Source organism: Hypanus sabinus, chromosome 1, assembly GCF_030144855.1.
Source record: "Hypanus sabinus isolate sHypSab1 chromosome 1, sHypSab1.hap1, whole genome shotgun sequence".
Lineage (NCBI taxonomy): Eukaryota > Metazoa > Chordata > Chondrichthyes > Myliobatiformes > Dasyatidae > Hypanus > Hypanus sabinus.
Window position 1 is genome coordinate 87,750,972 of NC_082706.1, and position 21,296 is coordinate 87,772,267.

General features: G+C 38.3%; 1 protein-coding gene across 2 annotated transcripts in view; it reads left to right on the forward strand.

Moving 5' to 3' along the window:
• Positions 1–21,296, forward strand: part of rttn (rotatin) — a 255,709-nt gene that overhangs the window by 109,045 nt on the left and 125,368 nt on the right. For both annotated transcript variants that reach the window (XM_059971494.1, XM_059971501.1), the window contains exons 21-26: positions 485–602; positions 5,223–5,319; positions 7,043–7,099; positions 9,250–9,444; positions 12,385–12,624; positions 19,597–19,741. In XM_059971494.1, coding sequence (XP_059827477.1) covers positions 485–602; positions 5,223–5,319; positions 7,043–7,099; positions 9,250–9,444; positions 12,385–12,624; positions 19,597–19,741 — 852 coding nt within the window. The remainder of the gene's footprint in view (positions 1–484; positions 603–5,222; positions 5,320–7,042; positions 7,100–9,249; positions 9,445–12,384; positions 12,625–19,596; positions 19,742–21,296) is intronic.

Genomic DNA, 21,296 nt, shown 5'->3' on the forward strand with positions numbered 1-21,296 from the left:
CAGATTGTTATCTGATCATCTGACATTCTCAATTGCATTTCCCACTATCTCTGACATTGTACTAATGTAAATATCCCAATGATGGGCCTGCTCCTATAATCTCTTCCAGTTGTCAGTTGTACAAAAATTTATCTTGCCAACTATTGAATAATTTTAGTTTAAAAAAAATCTCTCTGGAATCTTTTTCTACAGACGGCAAAAAGGTGTGTATCTTTTCAAGTGGATGTTGTATTTGCTAAAGCAAGCACACCTATTATTTAAACAAGTGAATCAAATCCTAGTTATAATTTAATTGGATAGTTTATCTCTCAGCAGAACATCATATTTGGGTTGTGATGCTTGGAGATGGCTAGCTACTTTAAAAAAAGAGTTGGAAAACTACTTCAAATATGATTCAGTTTGATTAGGATTTGTTTAGAATTGTTTATTTCTTTAATATGGTTTCACTTGCAGTATATATGTTTCTATTTTTCCTCTTGAATAGGGCATGCAGTGTTTAGTGTTGCCATGTGTTTCTGTTTTGCGGAAACTGGTTTACCTGGATCCTGCACTTCGTCACAGCCTGGCTCAGCAATCCTCTTTTCTACTTGCTCTTTTCAGAGGTGAGCTCCCTGAACTTGCTTACATTGCTCTTTCCTAATTGAAAAGTTGAGCTTGTTAGTGATACCTTGTCTGAATTGCCAAAATGGGAGAGTCCAGACATCAGCAAGAGATAATCTGCAGATACTGGTAATCCGAGCAACACACACAAAATGCTGGAGGACTCAGCATACCAGACAGCTTCTATAGAAAAACATAAGTCGCTATTTCGGGTCGAAACTCGACTGTACTTTTATCCATAGATGCTGCCTGGCCTGCTGAGTTCCTCCAGCATTTTGAGAGTCTAGACATTTTATTTTTATTCTCCTCTCTGACTTGCATCTTTTTTGAGATCTGTTATCAGTATTGTTGTATTTAAAGTGAAGGTTGATAGGTTCTTTATTAGTAAGGGCATCAAAGGGAAAAGGCAGGAGAATGTGGTTGAAAGATGATAAATCAGTTACAATAGAACGGTGGGGGAAACTCAATGAGCCACTCAATTCTGCTCCTATGTCTAGTGGTCTTATGATTCTGTTCAATAAATAGTTTAGGATAATTTAATACAGAATACAAATGAAGAGTTTGAGTTATGAGTGAATTAATATAACTATAATCCACAGGATTAACCTGAATATGCATTGGTTACACAGCCTACTGACATTTTCATTACAAGTTAGAGCAAAGTCATAAAAAGCTAGACAGGGGCATGCCACATTTCTCTGGGTACACTTTGTTAGTTGGAACATTGGTAAGAATGTGGTGCCATGTCTAAACTTTAAGTTACCTCCAATGAGTAGGTGACTGTTAGAATCTCGGAGTATCTGATGAGACTATGGGACAATTAAAAAAATGGGGTTAATGTATTACTGTTAATGAGTAGTTGGTGGTCAGTAAAAACTCATTGGGTCAAAGTTTTTCTATCTTCACGGTATGTTTCTATTAATCTCTATCCAGCCAGACGTAAGATTAATTTGGTCCCTTAAAATTATCATACCTAGGACGGCTGTAGAAAAATAGAGTGACAGTATTATTAGGAAATGCATAGATGAATGAAGATTGCGACCAATTACCTAACCTGGGGTGGGGATTTGGAGAAGCATGTTTGGTATTTTACTGCTGGTGATTGGTTCATTAATGGGATGAAGCATTTAGAACATTGATGGCAAGGAAGTACTTATCAATCTCTTGGGTAGGATAATTTTGCTGTAATGTGAAAATGTTGGGGAGGGGATAATTTTGCTGAAAGGTGAAGGTGTTGGGGGGGTGGGGTGCAAAAAAAATTCAGTCCAATTTGAGGAAAGTCTTATGGTGAGCATTGGTTTGCCTTGGCTTAATACTTTGATTGTTTTGAGAAGATGTCTCCAACTGCAATTTACTGAGATTGTACAACTCCACTCCATGTTAGCTATCTTATGATTGTCCATTTTATTTCATACAATTCTGACAATTACAGTAGTAGTGTGATCAATCAAGTTGAGTATGATCTTCTTCTAAATGTTCTTTTAAGGTTTATCCCTTAATGGAGAACATTTCTGTATGACTTTGCTTCATGCGGGGAGGCTGTTGCACAGGCAGTCACCACATGTTCCTTGACGGATCGGGGTACAGGGTCCAGTGGCATAGAATGCAAGATGATGGGGGATGTAACAATTACAGTTTGTTTCTAAGTTATTCTGTGTCTATCTTTGTACACTTCGCTTTTCTTTCCTTCTGATTTAGTGAGATATAGCTTAGATGCTCCTTGATAGAAAGATTTATATCTCAAGACTTTTTACTGAGGTGCAGTGAATTAACAGCTTGGCATTTCATGGCTTATATCCTTGCAGTGTAATACCATGTGTCAGTGGGGAAGATAGTTTAAGTGACTCTTCTCGTGTTTGTCTTCACAAGTATGAAGTTTAATTGGTTTGAATTCTGGGAGCAATATAGAATCTATGAACATGCAACTTACTTTGGTTTCTTTGAGAAAGGACATTTGCAGTCAACAATGGTACAAAGTAATTCCGATCATTGCAACATACTAATGACAAGTGCAGACTTTTGAATTGTTTTCTTTCAGCCACTCCACTGCTATTTTTGACAGGTCATTATATTTGAAAATGTGTCACTATTAGATGCCTTTTTATTATTGAACATTATGCATTGTAACTAGTTTTATCCATGAATCAATGTTTAGAGTCTTAATCATAAGACCATAAGACGTAGGAGCAGAATTAGGCCATTCAGCCCATTGTGTCTGTTCCACCATTCCATCATTGGCTGATCCCAGATTCCCCTCAACCCCATACCCTGCCTTCTCACCGTATCCTTTGTTGCTCTAACCAATCAGGAAATAATCAACTTCCTCCTTATGGATTTGGCCTCCACTGCAGTCTGTGACAGAGCATTCCACAGATTCACTGCACTCTGGCTAAAAAAATATTCCTCCTTGCCTCTTTACCAATTTGCATATTGCACATTCAGATGGAGATGTAATGTGAAGATTTTTACTCCTTGTGTATGTGAAGGATGTAAGAAACAAAGCCAATTCAATTCAATTCGAAAAGGTCTCTCCTCAATTTTGAGGCTGTGCCCTCTAGTTCTGACTCTACCACAGGAAACATAATCTCCATTGCCACCCTATCTGGTCCTTTCAATACTTGGTAGGTTTCAATGAGATCCCACCACATTCTTCTAAATTCCAGTGAGTACAGGCCCAAAGCTGCCAAATGCTCCTCATGTGTTAACCCCTTCATTCCTGGAATTATCCTCGTTAGCCTCCTCTGGACTCTCTCCAATGATAACAAATCAATTTTGAGATATGGGGCCCAGAACTGTTGACGATACTCCCAAGTGCAGCCTGACTAGTGACTTATAAAGGCTCAGATTATCTCCTTGCTGTTATATTCTATTCCCCTTGAAATAAATGGCAAAAGTGCATTTGCCTTCTTTACCACTGACTCAACCTCTAAATTAACCTTCTGGGTGTCTTGCACGAGGACTTTCAAGTCCCTCTGCACCTCTGACGTTTGAACTTTCTCTGCATTAAGATTATAGTCTGCACTATTGTTCCTTTTACCAAAATGCATTATTGTCCACTTCCCAACACTGTATTCCATCTGCCACTTTTTTGCCCATTCTTCTAATTTGTCTAAGTCCTGCTGCAATCGAGTTGCTTCCTCATCACGACCTACCCCTCCACCATTCTTTGTATCATCCACAAACATTGCCACAAAATCATCAATTCCATTATCCAAGTCATTGACAAACAATGTGAAAAGGAGTGGTCCCAATACTGACTTCTGAAGAGCACCACTAGTCACTGGCAGCCAACCAGAAAAGGCCCCTTTTATTCCCACATGTTGCCTCCTGCCTGTCAGCCATTCCTCGATCCATGCCTGAATCTTTCCTGTAACACAGTAGGACTTTATTTTGGTAAGCAGCCTCATGTGTGGCACCTTATCAAATGCCATCTGATAATCCAACTAAATGACGATCACTGCCTCTCCCTTTGTCTACCTTATTTGTTACTTCCTCGAAGAAACCTAACAGATTTGTCAGGCAAGATTTCCCTTTACAGAAATCATGCTGTGGTGAACTATGTGCCTGTCGGGACACGCCCCTGCTGACTGCTCCTGTGGCTCCTCCCACAGGCCCCTGTATAAAGGAGACCTGCGGCCTGAAGCTCGGCCTCAGTCTCCAAGACCTTGTATGATAGACACTCACTCCTGGTTCCTTCTTCCAGTCAATAAAAGCCGATATCTCGCCTACGTCTCAGTGTGAGTTATTGATGGTGCATCACATGCTGACTTTGACTTGGTCTCATTATCATTAGTCTCCAAGTTAGCTGAAATCTCATCCTTAATGATAGACTCCAACAGTTTCCCAACCACTGAGGTTCGGCTAACTGGCCTATAACTTCTTTTCTTTTGTGTCCCTTCCGTGAAGAGTAGAGTGGCATTTGCAATCTTCCAGTCCTCTGACACCACACCAGAAACAAGTGAATCTTGAAAGATCATGACCGATATATCCATATCTCTTTTGCAAACTCTTTCAGGACTCTGGGATGTAGTCCATCTGGTTCAGGTGACTTATCCACCTTAAGACCTTTGAGTTTGCCTTTTTCTCTTGTAATTACAGTAAAGGTGTGATAATTTTCTTATGCTTATTGACATCAGTCCTTACCAGCTCTCATTTTGTATCATTAATTCAAAATACAAGATTGTCTTTTCATTCTTCAGTACACGAGTGTAAAAGGGAACAAAAAGTCTGTCATTGTACTTGTGAAGCTTTGACTGACTGAAATCCATGACTAGAAATACTTTCTAAAAATTTAAAGCTAACACTATTATTGGAAGCTAGAGCAACTGCTGAGTCTTTGCACACTGCCATCTTAGAGTCCAACCTCCATCTCCTGCTTAATGTAATAAATATCCACTGGCAACTCTTAAATGTAGTTGTGATACGCCATGATTTGCATTTGGTTAACTACTTCATATAAAGTGAATTGTGTAAGATTGCAAAGTTTTCGTGATTATAATTTTACTTCAATGTGGTTTGCCAGCACAACCAACCATGTAATAAAAAAATTTAAAGCTGAATTAGACAATACAACATTACTGATAATGATCAATATTTTATATTGATACTTCTTCTCCTTTCAGTATCCTTGGTTTTGCGGAAAGACAAAGATACAATTTCTGAGGTGGCAGCCTTGCTGACTCTGCTTCTTTTTGACGAAGTAGCCAGAATGGATACTTGGTAAGATTGCAGTTTGGTAGCTTAACAGCTGAAATCATTAAAGTGTTTTAAACGTAAAGGTCTAGTAAGTCTGTAGTGTGGCTCATTGTCTTGTTACACCAAATTGTGATTGAGAAGAGTTTTATTTGTCACATGTACATTGAAATGTTAGGCAAAATGTGTATTTTGCATCAAATCAAGTCAGCTGAACAGCCTGCAAATGTCAGTGTACTTCAGGCGCCAACATAGCATGGCCACAACTTATCCTGACCTGTAAGTCTTCAGAATGTGGGAGGAGTTTTAATGCCAACTTTGGTATTATCAATGACCTGACTTCAAATGATCAGTTGTTACAGAATCCCATACTTCTGTTGCTGCCATTGAAGATGGGTTTATCTTTAGTGTTTTCCTGTATGCTTTCCCAAATCTGCAACTACCTGTGTTCTCAGCAAATCCCCCTTCCCCAGGCATCCCTGGGATGCTAACCAACTCACTCAGCCAATCAACTACTCCAACCTAATCTCTTCCTCAACCTGTTCTCCAACCTTGACAATAGACAATAGGTGCAGATGTAGACCATTCGGCCCTTCGAGCCTGCACCGCCATTCTGAGATCATGGCTGATCATCTACTATCAATACCTGGTTCCTGCCTTGTCTCCATATCCCTTGATTCCCCTATCCATAAGATAACTATCTAGCTCCTTCTTGAAAGCATCCAGAGAATTGGCCTCCACTGTCTTCCAAGGCAGTGCATTCCAGACCCCCACAACTCTCTGGGAGAAGAAGTTTTTCCTCAACTCTGTCCTAAATGACCTACCCCTTATTCTCAAACCATGCCCTCTGGTACCGGACTCTCCCAGCATCTGGAACATATTTCCTGCCTCTATCTTGTCCAATCCCTTAATAATCTTATATGTTGCTATCAGATCCCCTCTCAATCTCCTTAATTCCAGCGTGTACAAGCCCAGTCTCTCTAACCTCTCTGAGTAAGACAGATCCACCTTGGCTGGATCCTGCTGAACCACAAACAATTCCAATGTCTCTCCAAAGATATATCTTTTCCTTCTCCTTAGCCTTAATCCTTACTTCATCCACTATAATATTCCACAACCTAACTGACTTTTCTGCAAAAAATTTGCTTGATATTTGAAGTAAACCTTAGGCAATGTTTAAAATTTAAGACAATGTAGTTATGAATTATTGTATGTGATTACTTAGCATAAGCTGGTGCCTGTTTGCAGGATTTCCATTAAACAGTATAGTACTAGATTTTGTAAATAATGTGGCCCAATAATTCTCAAAGCATGTCTTCATTTGAGCTATCTGATTTTTGTTTCATATATTTGTGTAAAAGTATCCAAAGAAAAATAATTATTTTCACTGCAGGAAATGATAATTAAAACAGGATGGAAACCCATCTCTTGAGCAACAAGATGATCTGATTGAAACCTATCAAATGTTGTTTCTTTTTGTTTAAAGCTGACTTTTACAAGGGTAACGTTTAGTTATCATGGTCTCTTATAAGGTAATGTAGGTATGTGTCATATGTCTGTGTATGGTAGTTTTAGACTGACCTAAGATTGACGGTCAACATTATGGATATCTGTGGATGATTCAGGTCACCATATTTGCAATCTGAAGCTCTTGGTGATTAATCAGAAGCAGAATCCTGAATTAGTTTCTGTGTTGTTGATGTTTCTCATGGTATTGATTACCTTCTTCACAAGGCCATTTTCTTACCAGGTCTGATAGTGCTGCCACTCCAACTCCATTCAGCTTGCCTGTTGTTGTAACTCAGAGGTAAGCCTTTTTGAAAAGCACATTTTAATGTTATTTCTTTATCTAAATTAAAATATCAACACACAATTCCATCCATCTTGATTAGGTGTGGCAGTATGTATGTGGGCACAGATTGCCTGTTGCTTTTTTAAAAAAAAGCAATAAATTAGAAACTTAATCATGACAATAAAATTAAAATCTATTAAAAATAAAATTAAGATCTATTTATCTTGGAAATAAGACCAGAAGATGTAAGAACAGAATTAGGCTATTCAACCCATCGAGTCTGCTCGACTATTCCATCACAGCCAATTTATTATCCCTCTCAACCCCACTCGCCTGCCTTCTCCCTCTACCAGATGACAGACAGACAGACAGATGTACTTTATTGATCCCGAGAGAAATTGGGTTTCATTACAGCCGCACCAAGAATAGTGAAGAAATATAGCAATATAAAACCATAAATAATTAAATAATAATAAGTTAATCATGCCAAGTGGAAATAAGTCCAGGACCAGCCTATTGGCTCAGGGTGTCTGACACTCCGAGGGAGGAGTTGTAAAGTTTGACGGTCACAGGTAGGAATGACTTCCTATGCCGCTCAGTGCTACATCTCGGTGGAATGAGTCTCTGGCTGAATGTACTCCTGTGCCTAACCAATACATTATGGAGTGGATGGGAGTCATTGTCCAAGATGGCATGCAACTTGGACGGCATCCTCTTTTCAGACACCACCGTCAGAGAGTCCAGTTCCACCCCCACAACATCACTGGCCTTACGAATGAGTTTGTTGATTCTGCTGGTGTCTGTTACCCTCAGCCTGCTGCCCCAGCACACAACAGCAACATGATAGCGCTGTTGCCACCCTTTCTCATCAAGAGCCTATCAACCTCTGCTTTAAATTTATTTAATTACTTGACATCCACAGATGTCTATGGCAATGAATTCCTCAGATTCATCACCTGCTGGCTAAAGAAATTCCTCCTCACAGGAATAGACACTTCACTCACTTCCATAACTCAAAATCCAGCTGAAAGCATAAAGTGCAATTTTTGTTTATAACATTTTATGGGAATTTGACATGAAACAAGTACGCTCAGTGGCTACTTTATTAGATACCTATTGTATGTAATAAAGTGGCCACTGCGCGTTTGTTTGTCTTTTGCTGCCATAGCCCATCCACTTCAAGGTTCAAAATGTTGTGCATTCAGAGATGTTCTTCTGTGCACTACTCTTGTGATGCGTGTTTATTTGAGTCAGTGTTGCCTTCCTGTCAGCTTGAACCAGTTTGGCCATTCTCCTCTGACCATGATGCATTTTCGCCACTGAACTGCTGTATGTATTTTGTTTCTCACACCAAACTCTATAAATCCTGGAAACTGCTGTGTGCGAAAATTCCAGGAGATCAGCGGTTTTTGAAATGCTTAAACCACCCCATCTGGCACCAACAATTATTCCACAGTCAAAATCATTTAGATCACATTTGTTCCCCATTCTGATGTTTGGTCTGAGCAACAACTGAACCCCTTGAATATGCCTGCATGCTTTTATGCATTCAGTTGCTGCCAGATGGTTTTCTGATTAGATATTTCCATTAACAAGCTGTTGTACAGATATACCTAATAAAGCAGCCACTGTGTATACCTTGTGTATTTAAAACTACCATATAATTTCTTTTTCTATCTTTTGATGACTTCATTAATTATATTATTATGATGTACAAATGACTGTGCCAGTCATTTCTGAATTATTCAGTTTGTAATGGAAATGCAAACCCACATAATTTGATTCAGAGTTATTTATCATATGTACATCCTCACATCTTCCCACTGACCTAACCACAGACAGTACTCCAACACTAGGGAGTTATAAATCAATGGAACTTCTGCCTTTATTATTTAAGTATTTGAATACATAGTTAATCACCCCTTCCCCATAAGCTCACTTTCCCAATGCAGTTCCTACAGTTAGCATGGTGACTTGTTAAGACACTTCTTATGTCTGAGGTCTTGTTTTGTTAGATCTAGCACTATAGCATAGCTACAATTTTAATTGGCTGGAAACCCCCATATAGGATGCTTTAATTGTAGTAGATATTATTTTGTTCATCAGCTTTTATTGTGGTTTCTTTTCCTAGTCATTGCTTTTATTTGTATTATTAACTCAAAAAGGTACAATTTGATGGTCAAAGTGGCAGTTCATCATGCTGTGAGCCCCTACTGTATTGTCGTTCCATCCACTTCGGACCCTATGACCTTGACACCTGTAGTGGATATGTTGAAACTAGCCTGGAATCTTGCATGGTACAATGGAATTGAGCAGACCTTGGATCAAGAAGGATGCCAGAGAACTGATACTTCATCAGAGTAAGTGTATATTTTATATGAACAACACACACAAACTGCTGGAGGAACTCAGCAGGCCAGGCAACACCTATGGAAAAGAGTAAACAGTTGACGTTTTGGGCTGAGACCCTTCATCAGTACATTTTATGTTTTTATTTGTATTATAATTGGCTGTACTGTATGAATTCTGGTCCCCAAGCCTGCAAAATGTCACAAAGGGTTTAAAAGCATTGGTGAACGATATTAATAGTTTTATGATGAAGATAATATAAGAGAACTTTGATGGGATTTTCAGTTTATCCCTGCAATTCTTTGGTAAAATGTTCTCATGTTTGGGCATTATGGTTTCATTGGTCAACATTTACTGCCTGTCTGTGTTGTTTTCATGATCTGCATTTTACTTTGAAGCAAGAGCACTTTTGATGTTTTGTAGTGGGTATGGAGTCACATTTAAGCCAGATTCAGTAAGGGAAATGGTTTTCCTCTCAAAAAGACATCATTGAATCATGTATGATTTTATGAAAACTTGGTAGTTTTTTGTACGTCAGTGCTTGCTTTTATTCTAGTTTATTCAGAATATAAATTCTCCAGGCTGAGTTTGGTGGTAATTTTAGGTCTTAGGACTACTAGACTTCTGGATTAGTTTTACTTAAATGGGTCTTACTTTTTTATTTGATGCAGGTTAACATAATTTTCTGCAATGAAACATAGAAAATTTCCTCCAGGTACTAAACAAATTCAATACATATTAACATCTTGTATAGTTGGGGATCGAGCCAATGTGCAGTGCCAAGCCGCCCATGTAGGCGGTGGAATTCCCAAGTCCCTGACCCTGTGTGTTATGGGTTTGGAGCTAACTGCAGTACATTTTATTTGATGGCCATTATTGATGAACACTGCATCCACTGTGAGTAGGTGATAGAGGAAGGTAATATTTAGAGTCTTAGAGATATCGTATTAGTGCAACCACTCAAGTCGTGTATGATATTCTTCTAAGGAGTTGGGTCCTTGGGTGGTTGTAGAGGCTGATTTGGGATTCACAAATTCTAGTGTAGTGTTGGGTGAGTTTAGTAGTTGTTCAGTCTCTCCTTTCGCAGCTGCCATTTGTTCTCTGTGGCGTATTGGAGGTCTTTCTGGCATAGCACAGCTCCCTCCATTGAGTGAATGTCTTCAGAGTTTTTAGATGTTCTGTTAAATTTCCTCAGGCTGTCTGTGAAGTGTTTCCATTGTCCACCAGGGAGTCGCTGACCATTAACTTGGAGTAAAAGTACCTCTTTAGGGAAACATGAGTTAGGCATCTGATGACATGACCTATCCGTCACGGAGATGTACAGTATAGATATAAGCCTCCTGACCCAATCCATCTGTTCTGACCAAGATGTCTGTTTGATCTAGTCCCATTTGCTTGTGATTAGCCCATATCCCCCTAAGATTTTTCTATCCATATCCCTGCCCTGCCCAAGTATCTTTTAAACATTATATTTGTACTCATCTCTGCAGCTTCCTTTCTCACTTTGTTCCATTTACCCATCACCTTCTGTGAAAATATTCCCCTTGAGTTCCATTTAGATCTTTCCCCTCTTAGCATAAACCTCTAGATTTAGATTTCCTTATTCACATTATGCCCTTCATGAATTTTTATAGTTGTATTTAGTCGCCTCTCAGCTTCCTGTGCACCAGGGGAAAAGTTCCAACTTTTCTAACTTCTTGTATCTCAAGTCTTTCAGTCCTGGTAACATTCTCGCAAATATTTTCTACATCCTTTCCAGCTTAGTGACACCCTTCCTATAGACTGTAACTGTACATAGTGTCATGACCAATGAAGGCAAGGGTATTCAGTGCCATCTTCATCACCTTGTCTGCCTGGCATTCCTGATTTCATCTTGTGGAAGACGAGATGTCTTTATGGTATCAGGAGGTGAGTTATTCACTGCAGGCTTCCTGGTCTCTGTATAATTATTCTTAATGTGTAAGTATGAGCAAGTTGGCAATGCGATGTCCAACCAAGGAATGTCATCTTATTCATTTTCTTTTGTGTGTGTGTGTGGTTTAATGTTGCACCATGTTGAGCACTTTCTTATTTGTAGCTTGGGCCACTTTGTAATCTCTCTGAGGATTAGTTTGATACATGTCGCAGGAACAAATGGACATGGCTCAAACTTTGGCTTAGAATCAGTAAACAAGAAATGATTATGGAATAAGAGGAGAGACCCCAATCCAAATGTCCTTAAATAAACTTGAGACACAAGACTGCCAATAATGGAATCTGGAACAACACAGAAACTGCTGAAGGAACTCAGTATATATGGATGGAAATGGACAGTCAATATTTTGGGTCAAGACCCTTCATCTGGGCTGCAGTGGTCTGATATTATGGTCCTGACTTAGTCCTTTTTAAAAGGTCCCGGCCCAAAACGTTGACTGGCTATTCCTCTCCACAGATGCTGCCTGACCTCCTGAGTTTTTGTATGTTGTTCTAGTTTCCCAGCCTCTGCAGAATCTTTTGTGTATGTGATATAATGGTTTGACTGATGATATTAAAGCTATGGATGTTTCCTATAATGGGAAACTTTAGGACCAAAGGGCACAGCCTTAGAATAGGACATCCCTGTAGAATAGGGATGAGGAGGAATTTCTTTGGCAAGAGGGTGGTGAATCTATGGAATTCATTGCCACAGACAGCTGTCACTATTATTTAAAGTGGAGGTTGTTAAGTTCTTGATTAGTTAGGGTGTCAGAGTTGATATGGAGAAGGCAGGAAAGTGGGGTTGAGAGGGAAAATAAAGCAACCATGATGGTTGACATGACTCGACGGGCCACACAGCCTAATTTTGCTCCTGTGTCATGTGGTATTTATCTGAACTATATTGAATTTCACAGTACAGTAAATAATGTAGCTACAACATTTAATTGTACTCCTTTTGATTTAAAAGACATATTAATTTGTTTTTTTTTATGTAGGTTTCCAGAAGACATGAGGCTGTCTCCTGTTGACAAAATAGTGCTTAAAGCAAGTCACGTTACTAGTGGTCTGCAGGATTCTCTTCTTTCCGTCACCAAGGCTGTCTCCCATAGTGCCGTCTATTCTGCTCTTGCCAGGATGAGATTGTATTTATTGAATGACAAACTAGCATTAAAACAAGGATCCGGCAGCTGTATATCTATATTACACAACCTTCAGTGGCAAACAGTATTGGGCAGGTTTGTACAATTGCTGAAAAAGTAACTCTTGAGTATCTGCCATATATAACTATTATTTTTTCATATGCATTTATGATTCATGTAGGTTTTATTTAAAAGCTCTAGCCACCATTTTTCTCTAAATGATTTTCAAGATAGTATCAGAAATGCAATTAAAGTGGATTCCAGTTAATTGAGTCAGCTGCTTATTTGGGACAACAGTGAAAGAAAAAAAATCTTATCAAGAATATGCCCAGGATTCTCTTTGTTTAATTGGGGCAGGACACTATTACAGAACAGTTTCTAATTGGCATCAGTCATGTGAATGGTTTTTAAATAGGGTAAGTGTGAAGAATTTGAAGATCTCAACAATGATCTTAAATGGTACAATGGAAGTGAAGAGTTAGAGGATGCAGTTGTCAATGGGACTGTATGAAGCTAGTCTATTATCTGCACTAGGTGTCTGCGTTGATTTTGTTTGTTTATGGTCAAAGGAACATGATGTGAATGAATTCCTCCATTGATAAGTATTAGAAACTAATACACAGTTGTATAGTACTGCAGTAATATTGGTAGTGTTCTTTTGTTTTATACCTTTTTAACTATTTCCATGAAGCATTGGCTGATTGGGACAGCCACTTAATTGGGACAAAATGTACGTGTCCCAATGTGTCTTAATTAATCAGATTCCACTGTATTTGATCTAGAACATTGGACATTATAGCACATTACAGGCCCTCCAACCCATGATGTTATGCCGACCTTTCAAACTACCCTAAGACCCCTCCCACATAGCTCTCCATTTTTCTTTCATCCATGTGGCTAAGTTTCTTAAATGTCGCTAATTTATCTGCCTCTGTCACCACCCCGGGCATGGTATTCCAGCATCCACTACTCTCCACGTTTTATAAAAGAAAAACAAAAACCCCTATCTCTGAACACCCCTCCCATACTTTCAAAGTACATTTATTATCTAAATATGTATATATTATACAAACTTGAAATTTGTCTCGGGCAGGCTTAAAACGAAGAAACCCAAGAGAACCCATATTTTAAAAAAAAGACTATCAAACACCCAGTGTGCAGAGAGAATAAAAAATACCTGATGCTCATTTAAAAAAAACATTAAAAATAAAAGAACCCACATATTAAAAAAAAGACTGCCAATCACCTTGAAATTTTGCCCCCTCATATTGGCCACTTCTGCCCTTAGAAAATGTCTCTGGCTATCCAATCGATCTATTACCTCATTACCTTGTATATCTCTATCAAGTCTCTTCACATCCCCTTTCGCTGCAGAGAGAAAAGCCCTAGTGTGCTCAACCTATTATTGTAAGACATGCACTCCAATCCAGAAGTATCCTGTTAAATCTCCTCTGTGCCCTCTCTAATGCTTCTTCATCTTTCCTATAATGAGGCAACCACAAATGAACATAGTATTCTAAGTGTGAACTAACCAGGGTTTTGTAGAGCTGCAAAATTACCTCACTACTCTTGAACTTAGTCCCCTGTCTAATGAAAGCTAACACACCATACACCTTTCTAACAATCCAATCAACTTGCATGGCAACTTTGAGGGCTCTATGGATATGGAACCGAAGGTCTGTCTGTTCCTCCACACTGCTAAGAATCCTGTCGTTAACCCTGTATACTGCCTTCAACTTCAGCGTTCCAAAATGAATGATTTTACATTTTTTCTGTTTGAAAGTATCTAAACAAGTGTTTAAATGCAATAGGGTGCTTTGCTACTGAATAGCTTTCAACATGTTTGCTCAAGGATAGCAAATTTGCTCAGGAATGCCTTGAATTTATTTTTAAGGTAAATTTGAAACACTTTCAATAGTGATGCCCAACTTTTGAAAATTCTATCAACTTTCATTGTTCTTAAGCCGCTCCATTGTGCATGGCAATTCAGGAGGAGGCTTCTAGGATATCCAATTCGGGAGTAAAAAAAGGTTTAATGAGAAGCAACTAGAAATGCCACATTCAGGGTGACCCTGAAACGCCAACCTGACTTCCCACAAGATGCATGCTTAAACAATTTTAGACATTGCCTGCTTTTGTATCCTCCTACCTCAGTCTAATAATTATTACATAACTGCTATCAATAGAGCTGACTTTCAGCTTACTGCATTCAGTATATTTCCATCAACAATATATTTAAGGTTATTTGTTTAATTTAACTTTGTCACAGTACTGTGGGTCGAAGGGCCTGTACTGTTCTGTATTGTTCTATCTTTTATCTGTTTTAGTTGTCGCAGCCTCTGTAAATCTCCTTTATCTTAACCAAAATTACCAGATAAAGTGGGACAGTCTCCGAACACAGAAATAAAGTTGCAATTAATTTGACATATGATTTAACAGATTCTGAAATAGCACTTGAATGTAAATGAAGAGTTTGTAAGTTGATAATGATTTAGGAATTTCCATATTGTCAAGATGTGGTGATCAATGATTTCCCAATTCATGTAGGAGGAAGGGTGGGGAGCTTATTATCGACCAAAGTCAGAAATCCAGTGGTGGTGTGTCTGAGGAGATTGGGAAGAGCAAGATCATAAAAAGGTTCAAAAAAGAGAGTGAGAAATTTAAAGGTAATTAATTGGACAGTTGAGGTTTTTGTGCCAAAGAGGATGGTTTAGAATACAATTAGTAAGGTTCTGAATTTGTTAGCGTTGACAAAAGATGCAGTGTAATCAGTTGATGTGAGAGACCTGTAGATATGATATGTTAAAGTGATTATGTGAATGAAAATTCAACTAGGCAGATCTTGGAGGTGAAGAGATAGTAAGCATTGGGTGAGATTTTGAAATTCATTTTAAGGTCATGCAGAACACTAGTGGAGAACACTGGAATTTGAACAGCCAGTATAGGGATAGAATAAGTAGCTACCAGTGATGCAAAAGATTTTGTGGAATGTAACAAACTCATGACAGTTTATTCTAGTTTATTTTCTTTATTCCAAATGCTATATATTGTTCACAATAAAATCAAAGCTGAACCTTTGATGAATTTATTGGCAAATGTGCACTAGCATTTTTTTTGTTGGAACAATGCTCTATTTCTCTTGTAAAAGAACCTTGACAAAGTATCTTTTCAATCTATGAATCTATGAGCAGGGCTAGGTTACACAGCCCTTTGAGGCTGTTCTGCAGTTCAGTGAGATCATAGCTGTCAGCTCAACTCTATATCCCCACTTTCAAATGGGCATAGGAATGAAGCTGGACCATTGCATTTTGTAGGTATACACAGAAATAGTTTAACTTGTATAATTAATATGCATGCCATAGTTGAGTAGTGAAATTTCAGGAAGAAGATGTTAGGTTCATTGACTCTCTTCACAGAGCAGTCCATCCGTTCCATTAGTCTATACTTTTCTCCACTTTCTTTATGCAGGTACCAATAATTTCTGTTTTCATCACCCAGAAACTCAGATCCGAACTGATATGGGTAAAAGAGAGAAGTTTATTCCCTCAAAACTCCTTAACCTTTTGCTCAATCTGTGTCTTCTGTCTCTTGTGCATTCTTTTGTTTAGTTACCCTAAGGAGAATGACTCCAGCATCTGCATTATACCATTGCAGCTGAAATCCTTGATCAAGGATCAACTTTACTCACCATATACATTTTCATGTATTAGGAATTTGCTGCAAGTTAAGTGCCGGGTCAGATTGAAATGATCAGGATGTTGGGGTTGGAGGCAAGGGAAAATCTCGCTGATCCGTGGGGTTTGCTCATCTCTCTGCTGGACTGGGGCTCTGGGCTGAAACTAGTGAACTTCTGCATCAGCTACAGTAATGCCTGGCTTTGTGAACTTCACTTCTGAATACTGTTTGCACAATTTGTTTTTTTGTTTTTTTTCCCTATTGCTCTCTGCACGCTGGGTGCTTGACAGTCTTGGTTTTTTTTGTGTTCTATTGGGTTTCTTTTTTGTATGGCTGCTTGTAAGGAGACAAATCTCAAGACTGTAGAAGGTATATGTACTTTGTTTATAAATATACTTTGAACCTTGACGTGTTGGTGTTGCATGCAACAAAAATAATTCAATAATTATAAAGAATAAAGAATTATATTAAATTAAGTTAGAGGTTAAAGTACAAATGTGGAACAAACTGCAGGAATACATAAATACCTTCATGTGTTTACAATGCAGACAGCATTATAAAAGTGTTTACAGTGTATTTAAAGTGTTTACAGTGTATTGCAGCGACTGAGGTAATAGAGAAGGGGTGTGGGTCTATCTAGAGTGGCTGATCAGATTAACTGCCTAGGGGAAGAAAGTTTTAAGATGGCTTGAAGTCTGTTTTAATAGCTGTTCAGAAGGTTTTTTTTTGGAAAGGCAGTTTGCAGGATGGGGAGCATTCCAGGAAACTTCTAATGCACTTTCAAGGAACTTCATTTTCTTCCTAAAGGTGATCAGAATTGGATGCAACACTCCAGTTGTAGCAGAAAAAGTATTTTGAATACTTTTGAATAAATTCTCCACTTTTGAACTTTATGAATGTACGATCTCATATGCATTATTATCCACCCTCTCAACCTGAGCTTCCACTTTCAAGGATTAATACATGGACATAACCAAGTCCTTCTCTTTGCACCCTTTTTAGAATCAGGACTATGATGATGGTTTATGATGGACAAGTCCTGATGAATGGTCTTGGCCGAAATATCACTCTTTATTCCTTTTCATGGATGCTGCCTGATCTGCTAAGTTCCTCTGGCATTTTGTATGTGTTACCTTAAATTTAATCTTTTTTATCTGTCCGTTCAGCCAGACTGTCTGTCTCCTTGCAGTAATCGAAAAAGCAACTGAGTTACTGATTCTGGTAATCTGAAACCAAAACAGTAAATTGTGATGAATATTATTTTTCCTTGCTGTTTTTGCTTTACTGTATATCATACTTCAAAGCTTTGTGTCATCTGCACTTCTGAAAGTGTTCCATACGCCTTAGTGTTATTAACCAGTGTGTCAACTGGGATGTTATCAAACTCCTGACAATCAATACCCACCTTCAGTAGCTTTCTCTTACGCCTCATTAATAAATTAAATCCGGTCAGTCTAACACAATTTGCATTTTAAAAATCCACAATGACTCACTTTTATCACCTTAAACTACTTCAAATTCTTATTAATATGTTTTCCTGATTATTTCCTGACTCTTTTTTTTTCAATTTTATTTATTATTATTTTTGCATTTGCAGTTTGTCATCTTTTCCACATTGGTTGTTTGCTAGTCATTTTATGTAGTTTTTCATTGATTCTTTTTTTCCATTCTGTCTGCAAAACAAATAGATCTCAGGGTAGTATATGATGACATATATGTATTTTGATAACTAACTTTGAAGTTAAATTGACCATCCTTAATTATCCGTCAGTTCCAGTTTCAGTGAGGGTTTTCCAGCTCTCTGACACCTTCAAGGAAGACTGGAAGATCATGGAAACCCTGTGAAATCTCAAATTGCAAAAAATAGTAGAACGCAGAAAGAGGTTCTTCATCCCATGATTAATTAATCATAATTAAGAAACTAATAAGCTAATCTGTTCTGTCTATACCTACCGAATGTTGAAAGGACTAGATAGGGTGGATGTGGAGAAGATGTTTTCCATGGTGGGGATATCCAGAACTAGAGTGCACAGCCTCAAAATTGATGGGTGACCTCTTAGAACAGAAGTAAGGAGGAATTTTTTTAGTTAGAGAGTAGTGAAGCTGTGGAATGCTCGGCCAAGTCCCACACGTGGGTATATTTAAGGCAGAAATTGATAGTTTCCTTATCAGTCAGGGCTTCAAAGAATATGGCAAGAAGGCAGGTGTATGGGGTTGAACGGGATCCGGGATCAACCATAATGGAATAGCAGAGCACTTGATGGACTGAATGCTCTAATTCTGCTCCTATGTCTTATGGTCTAAGTCCATATCGAGCTGTTCTCTGAATATTCATGTGCCTGACTTAAACACTTACGTTGTATTTGCTTCCACTATCAACCATGACAATCTTTAGAACCTAGAATGCATCTTTTCTGGAAATGGTGAATTATTTTTATCTGTGATAGCCTTTCTTGTATTTCCAGCTTGTTAAGATCATTCCCCCTATTAGCTCTAGTGCTTCTCTTGTGGGTTTTGGCAGCATCTTCTTCCCTGACAAAGATAACTGCAAGGTACTCACTCAGTGTTCTAACTCCGTCTTTTGACTCTGTAGTTACCTTCAAATTCCCTAATTAGCCCAACTCCTTGTATTATCTAGTTACAATACCCATTTGTGTTATACACCATTCTTTCCCTTAGTATTTAATTTTCCTTTTCACTTCTCTATATACTCCCCCCGTATGTTGTTCTTAAATATTTTATCTTTTGCCCTTAACCTATGACCTCACCAAACCTCAGTGGAAGAAGACTGCAATATCTACTTATTAGAGGTCAGATATTTTTCCGTTAAGAGTTTTACCTTCCAGTAGTATTTTGTTCCATTTTACCTTAAGCAATTTTTTTTCTCATTCCACTGTAGTTCGCCCTCTTCCATTTTAGGTGTATTTAAAACTTAACTTGCATATCTCCATTTTCCACATAATGAGTCGGGAACACTCCTCTTCAAGTGTTGTTACTGTTCCTTCACGCTGCCTTCCACTGCCTGCTCCTCACTCATGCACACACTTTACTCATTAGCCAAATATTGTTCAATCAATATCAGAGTAATTCATAATGCTACAGATCATGTATGCATCTGAAACTTTCTGTAGGATTGTTGTCTTCAGTGAAATGCATAACTAAAGGACCATAGGTTACACTGACAGTATAAAAAAACTCTCTGAAGGATTGGAATTCTAATTTTTTTTAATGATTTAAGCTTGAGGTTTATTTTAGCCTCTTAATTTTCTTAGGACAAAAGCTGACATTTCAAAAATAATACAAAATTGCATGTATTGAAAATTAAACTCTTGCTTTGTTCCACTAGCTGTCTTGGTTTGAAATGTCATACAATTGTTATTAATTATGTTCCAGGTTTTTACAAGTTCTTCCAGCCTGTGCTGAAGATGAGAAGCTTTTGGCTGATGTTGTTGTTTTCCTAACCAAAACCTTGATAGCCCAAAGAGATGCTCCAAATGCCAAATATCTAAGCTCACTCCTGGATCTCCTGGTTAAACAGGTATGATCATTTTTTTTAAAAAATGAGGTAATATCTGAATTTAGGAAGAAATAAATAAAAATATAAGTTGTTTACAATAGCCTGGTTGTAAACAAAGTGGCCCAGTTTTACTCACTGGGGCTTTCTAAAGACTCAACGGCAAACTTTATCAGTGAAATAATTTCTGTTTCTTTAAAAAAGAGTTTATTGTGCACTGATTATAGACACAAGCATTCTGCTTATGCTGGAAATCCAGAGTAACATACAAGGGACTCAGCAGGTCAGGCAGCATGTATAGATAGGAATAGAAGATCAATATTTCAGGCCAAGACCCTTTATCAGGATTGACTGTTTATTCTTCTCCATAGATGCTGCTTGACCTGCTTAGATCCTCCAGTAATTTTTGTGTGTTACAAAAATTATAAGAATGTGTTCAACCAGCCAGACTGAGCAGGTTCTCATTGACTATTATTTGTTGCCTCTTAATTTCCTCAGGTCAATATGTTAGGCAAAAGTTAATATTGGGTTCCTATCAGTTCTTCTTTCTCACTGATCAAGTGCAGGTTTTAGCTTAATTAGCTGCAAACAAGAGACAATCTGCAGATGCTGGAAATCCAAGCAACATGTACAAAATGCTGGAGGAACTCAGCAGGCCAGGTGGCATCTTTGGAAAAGAGGACAGTTGATGTTTCAGGACAAGGCCCTTCAGCAGACTCTTGATTACTTGTTACCCTTCAGATTTGCTGTAACACCATCTTAATATAATTTGAATTGTTATGTACAGAAATTCTTGAAAAGGTCTGAGCAAACTCTTTTTGTCTCCCACTTTGAACAGTTTACAATCCTTTAGTTAGTGTTATTCCACTTTTGGTTTATCCTAGTGTTTTGTTTTTATAAATTCTCTGCCACTTGGGTTCAGGCCAATTTTTTTTTTGGTATGACGTGTCGTACTTTGTCGACCTTCTCCGCTCCATTCGCCAAAAGCAGAACTGCCCTGTGACCAAACAGTTTAATTCCCATTCCTGTTCTAACATGTTGGTCCATGGCCTTCTCTTGTGCCACAAAAAAGGCCACCCTCAGGGTGGAGGAGCAACACCTTATTATGTCTGGGTAGTTTCTTACCTAATGGCACAAATATTGATTTTGCCTTCTGTCACATAAATAAATAAATTCCCTTCTCCTCTCCTCTTCTGCTATTCCCCCATCCTGGCTGCTTGCCTCTTCTCACCTGCCTGCTACCTCTCCCTGGCCCCCCTACTTCCCTTTTCCTCATTTCCTATCAGATTTCTTCCTCTCCAGCTTTTTAACTTTCCCACTTATCACTTTTTAGCTAGCCTCCTTGCCCTGCCCCCACTTTTTTATTCTGGCATCTTCTCCCTTCCTTTCCAGTCATGAAGAAGGGTCTTAGTCCGAAATGTAGACCTATGTCCACTTCCATGATGCAACCTGACCTGCTGAGTTCCTCCAGCATTTTGTGTTTTACAGAATATTTGTGTTTTTCATTTATTATTTTTATTTTCTGTACCTTGCATTTCATTCCAATCTCTGCCTTAAAATAATTAAGATTTTAAGAGTC